This window comes from Austrofundulus limnaeus, unplaced genomic scaffold, assembly GCF_001266775.1.
Source record: "Austrofundulus limnaeus strain Quisiro unplaced genomic scaffold, Austrofundulus_limnaeus-1.0 Scaffold9, whole genome shotgun sequence".
NCBI lineage: Eukaryota > Metazoa > Chordata > Actinopteri > Cyprinodontiformes > Rivulidae > Austrofundulus > Austrofundulus limnaeus.
Genome location: NW_013952411.1, coordinates 783,526 through 789,162, shown reverse-complemented (window position 1 = coordinate 789,162; position 5,637 = coordinate 783,526). Strand labels below are relative to the sequence as shown.

Below are 5,637 nucleotides of genomic sequence, written 5' to 3'. Positions count from 1 at the left end.
ACTCAGACCAGTAATATTTGGGGTCACAAGATTTTGCCATGGTACAGAGCCAGCGGCTGTTTTTTTTCTCCCACTGACCCCCCGCGGGTTCCGTACCATGGAGATTTTGTGGGTCAGAAGACAAAAAGTTTGGAAACCACTGATTTAGATCATGTGATGCAATTTGCAATTTAGCCAAATGCTTTGTTTACATTGAATGCATCCCCACATTTCCTCTGGAAAACTACTGGAATAAACTATTTTGAAATGCTCCATTTGATATAATTAAAGATAACCTTTTAATGTTTTATTACATACTTTTACAAATACTTACTTTTGTTTTGATTTGTACCTTTATTATAAAGTGTTGCCTTCAACTGAGTACTCCTACTGAGACAAGTGAACTTAATAGGTAACATATTATAGCAGGAACTCACTCAGACTACTGCTAAAGGAAGCTTGTATAAAAAAACTATTTCCTTATCAAACAGAACTGTTTTTCTATTTGATTGCTTAACATTCACAGTGTAAATAAAGTACTTGGTGATTTTTTTGTGTGTGTGTGCTTGGTGTGGACTCCTGCTATTTAAGAGGTCTAGGTGAGTTTTAGTTCCCACGCTGATTCTCCTGAAAATTCCTCCAGTGTCTGAGCTGTGTGCTTGTGGAGAAAACTGTGGGGAGAAACAGGAGTAGTGGGTTACAGTCCTGGAATGTAGGCGCGCTCCCGTTCGTTCTGGTGGCTGTCGGCGGCGCGCATCTGAGCCCAAGAGACTCGGGTGCGCGCGCATCCCGCGGCAGGTCTGGAAGTGCGGAGAGGAGAAGCGGGGGGAATGATGGCGGTGAGCAAGAAGGAGCAAGTTTGATACTGTAAGAGGAAAAAAAATGGCATCTCGAGGCATCTTTTGGCGTCTGACTCGATGAAGCGACTAGGTGAGAGACCGTAGAAGTTGTTTAATTTTTCTTTAAACGAAGTACACCGTGTTTGACCGGCGTAAGCAGTTTTTCAGCGGCTCGTAGTTGAAGATTCACGCGACAATGAATTGTTCAGGCGCTTACTGAAGTGTCGGCACGCACAAAAGTTGAACATTGCGTCGCTTTWTATCTATGGGTGGAGTGGCCGGCAGCAAACCTTTGATTCAAGCACAACATAACGTCATAGTTAACATTTGCTTCGAGGCTAACTAGTTTCGTTTAACTTTAGCTGCTCACGCGAGCAGACAATTCAAACTGTGCACGCGAACTTACCTTCATTACCAACAGCCTGTTTAAATCAGATCGCCTGGACATACGGTTATTTATGCCATTATGGTAAATAAACATCTATGTTGAACTATTAGTCAGCACGAAAACATTATTTTTCTCTTTTCTTTATAGATGACTTCGCCTGAGCTGAGAGACCAGTACTCCAGAAACCCTACGCCGGACCCATCATGGCACCGGCTGCATAAAGTCTTGTGGTAGTTTAAAAAAATAAAAAACATTCCAGAAAGCTGACTTTTTAGGATTTTGCTCCAGTCATAAACAAGCAACAAGATGATCAAAGCAGAAAGCAAAGGAGCAGAGAGGACTCTGAGAAGTGCCTCCCCTCACAGAAATGCATACAAGTCTGACTTTCATGCCATTAAGTGCTCCTTTGATGGTCCAAAGTCTGAATCCATCTCTAAAAATGTTACAAACGGATCCAGTGACACCCGGGACGAATCGAGGGGAAGGCCTTTTGGAACCAGAGTGAATAAGATAAAGAACATCTTTCTACAGATGGACGGTCAGCAACAGGAGCACCAAGAAGGAAAACCGACTTTAAAGCCCGATGTTCCCCAGACTTCTCCAGCCAAGATGCAGTTTCCAGCTAATGCTCACAAGGTTAGCTTTAACAGTGCCTCAAGCCCAGAATCCCACACTTTAGATAAAACGCCCAAGGGAGACGAAGTTGAGATTGACAAAGTGGCTTTGGCAGAAAAGTTTTCTGTGACCAGAAAACTATTTGAAAGAGGCATCAAAGAGAAGGCTGTGACCGAAAAGCAGCCCTCAAACAGAGTAGTAAATCGTTTGTCCTTTGGAAGTGCCTCAGACGAAGGGAAAAGCACAAGAAGAGTGTCAGGAAGCTCTGAAACTGTTGGCAAAGTAGAGCAAACTCCTGTATCAACGGTTAAAAGTCACACAGAGGAGATGGCAGATGGTGAGAGAAGGCCTGCGCCTAAAGTGTCGCTAAATGCAGGGCCCATATCCAAGAGGTTGGAAAATTATATGGTTGAGAATGACACAGAAGACAACCACACATCTGCTGGGAAAGAAGAATTGGTGTCTGCTAAACAACACATACAGCCTACCTCTCCAACAAGAGACAGTTTACACAAAGCTACGTCTTCTGTCAAAGAGGCAGCTGACTCTGTAAATAATATCACCAACAAAAATAAAGACAAGCCTGCATCTGCAGGGTCAGGTTTTGGGCTTAAACCGACAGTTACCAGTCCGGAAACCAAATCTGTTTCTTTGATAGCTGACACTGCTCACAAATTTCACTCATCGGAGGAGACRACCTCAGTTAGCCACGGCTACAAGTTCTCTTCATCACCTGCTGAAAGATTAAATCGGACATCTGCTGGTGGGGATGAAGCTAAACCACGTAGTCCTCCCGCAAAAGATGAGAAACCATCTTTGACATCAACTGATGGATCACAGCACGCAGACAGGACCAAATACCAGGAAAAGGCCAAGCGTAAAGATGGCGCAACTCTCGACTCTGCAGGGGACAAGCCTACCATCCAGCCTTCAGTCCCAGAAACCAAAGTGGGGAGCACGGTGCGGGCTGAACTGGTTGTGGTTCAGAATGAGTCCTCGGAAAGTGAGGATAACGAGGATGAAAATGTTGAGGACCAGAAAAACCACAGAGACGTAAAAAGAAGCTTCACAGCAGAAAAAACACATTTTGAAACAGATCATCAAAGAGGAACAGACACTGTAAATGAAGGGAGACTCCTGGAGGATGATGAGGAAGAAAAGGAGGAAGACAGTTTTGTTGTGAGTCAAGATGGTGAAGATGATGAGGCAGCAGATGAAGAGGCTGCACTAGAGAAGCAAGTGGATAGGGCCTCTCCAGGAGTGTATGGTATTGAGAACGCAGCATTTGTGGATGACAGAGATGTAGACCAGGTCATTAGGGAAGAGGAGGAGGAGGAGGAAGAAGGGGAGGTGGAGGCAGAGGAGGAAGATCAAACCTATGAGGAATACGATGACTGTTATGAGGCCCCTGGCCTCTCAGATGAAGATGAACCTCCCCCAAAGAGGAAAATTAAGTTCTCCACAGATCCKATCTTGGTAAGTGTTTTGTGTTGTTTATGTGTGAAGCACTGTTGCTCTGCTGAAACTCCTGAAATATATTGCACAGTACTTTCATTATAATCCACTGTCTCATTGACTCAGCAGTGGTGTCTGACCTGGGTGTTCCCTGCAGACACATAACTAATTAGTGGAGGCTGAGAACGAATGCTTTTTGTCTGCTATGCTCACGTCACAGCTACCAAACTCTATCATCAGATAAGCTTTGGTGCAGTTCAAAAATAAATCCTAAACCATGGTTTATTTCATCTCGTTGAGCAGGGAGGCGGGTAGTTTGACAACCTAGTTCCTTAATCTCATGAGAGATGACAGAGAATTTTGGAGGCTGGGGCAGTATAGTTTGTTGCAGTATTTTTGGAAATAATGTTGACTTTGCAGAGTGCCCGTGAGAACTGGAATAATGCTGAAAAGAGGGTGCAGTAAGGGAGTCGCAGTGAAACTTTTAAAATGTAAAGCGCTAAACATGGCAACTTCTGGGTAATTGCACAGAGAGGATGATCGTACGCAAGCTGTTCTCAAACATGCGGTTCTGACTCGGGGAAAAAAAAACAACAACAGAAATTTTCTGGAGGGACTGGATCCCTTTTTCAGACTTGTCTCTATTTGGAATTCATTTTGAAGCACATCTGAAAAGGTGTGCATGTGTTCATAGTTAGATATTTATATGAGACCTTTGTGATTGTTAAAGGTAGCTTCAGCAGTTGTTTTGAATGGCTATATACTGTGTTCATTTTTTTTAAGTCTGTGTGCATATATCAGGATAAAGAAAAACAGCAAGGGTATATAGACAGTAGTGAGCTTCCTTGATGTTTCGCAAACAAAACAATTTTTTTGTTGAAAAGAAAAGGACAAGTCTGATCAGCTCATCATGTTTTGCAAAACAAAACACAGAACAGTGATATAGAAAGTGACCAGCTTAGTGTGATAATTATTTTACAATGCTCTTTAACAAAATATTAGCATGTTAGGCATTAAAAGTTGGCGTCACGTTCTTATAAATGCTGCTTGTATGGAATRAAAGGAAAACAAAATATAGACTGCTTGCTGAAAGACAGCAGCTCTAAAATTATGCACAGTACCTACAATCACTCTGAAACGCATGCCTTGGTAATTCCTATGTGTAATACATAAAGACTGTCTTACACAGAGGATCATCTGTCCAAACGTGTTTTTKTTGTTGTTGTTGTTTTTGTTTGTCAAATGCAGTGCAATCCTCCCTGGTGTTTGCTTAAGTTGCCTTCGACATCTTCACTCGGGCATCAAAGAGTGAACACTTGTGTCAAAAGTTTAAGTACTTTGGTTGCACCAAATTATTCATGCTCTTTTTCTGGGGTGGATGCCAGTTGTTTAGGTTCTGAAACCATGTTAACACCTGTTTAAGTACCCAACCTTGATGTTACTTATATTGCTACTTTTGAAAGGGTAAAGATTATTTTTTTGCAGAGCTGTCGACATAGACAGGACAAACAAAATGTTTGGTTTATGGCAGTGTTGTGGTAGATATTGAGATCGATTCTTCCCCATGGCGTCTTGTACGCGCGTCTGAGGCGCGTTTCTATATTTTATCACTCCTGGTTTGCCGTATGTTTACATCCAGTTAACATTCAGTGCTAACATTAGCTTTCGATAGCAAGTTGTCTGGAGAAAAACAAAAGAAACTGAGGCATCACTAATGTTACCAGCCGACTCTCCACATAACTTAAAGGTAACAGAGACCATGATGACTTTTGTTAGCAAAGATTCGCGCTCCTATTTGGTAGCGAAAACGAAGTGGGGTTTGACGAGCGGTTCGTTAGGTGCTCAAACCAAACTACTGTATGTAAACATCCGGCATGTTTAAATGTGTTAAAGATGCCATTCTAACAAAATCATTTAGCTTTGTTACCAATATTATTATTGTTAAACTTTAAGAACCATCTTAATGATCCACAGTGATGAAATTTTGTACTTGTTTTAATGAGTTATATGTATTAAGTTTGAATAATTTTTATTGAACATAACAGAAGGTAACAGAAACATTACAGACACACAGATTTAAGAAAAGATGAGATGAGATAAGATAAGATAAACAGGATTGCACATAAAATTTTTGGTCTGCTTTGGTTGCTTGGTGCTCATATTTTCCTTCACTCATTCAACACATTTATCTGTAGTGGCGTCAGGACATCTAACATCCCCCTGTTCTGTTTTATGACTCCTATCAGCTGCAATGTCTTAGAACATCATGCCAAATCAGTCCACCAAGTTTTTTATTAATTTTTTTTTACTCTGCATAAAATTTGTAAACTATCTTAAGTGGCCGAGGGGCTGGGTGTATGT

General features: G+C 41.7%; 1 protein-coding gene across 3 annotated transcripts in view; it reads left to right on the top strand.

Moving 5' to 3' along the window:
- Positions 1-775: 775 nt before the first annotated feature.
- ppp1r9ala (protein phosphatase 1 regulatory subunit 9A-like A) overlaps positions 776-5,637 on the top strand; it is a 32,310-nt gene continuing 27,448 nt past the window's right edge. For 2 of the 3 annotated variants that reach the window (XM_014001364.1, XM_014001361.1), the window contains exons 1-2: positions 776-909; positions 1,354-3,297. In XM_014001364.1, the coding sequence (XP_013856818.1) occupies positions 1,513-3,297 (1,785 nt within the window). In that variant the 5' untranslated portion in view covers positions 776-909; positions 1,354-1,512. The remainder of the gene's footprint in view (positions 910-1,353; positions 3,298-5,637) is intronic. The other variant, XM_014001370.1, reaches the window with a different exon arrangement.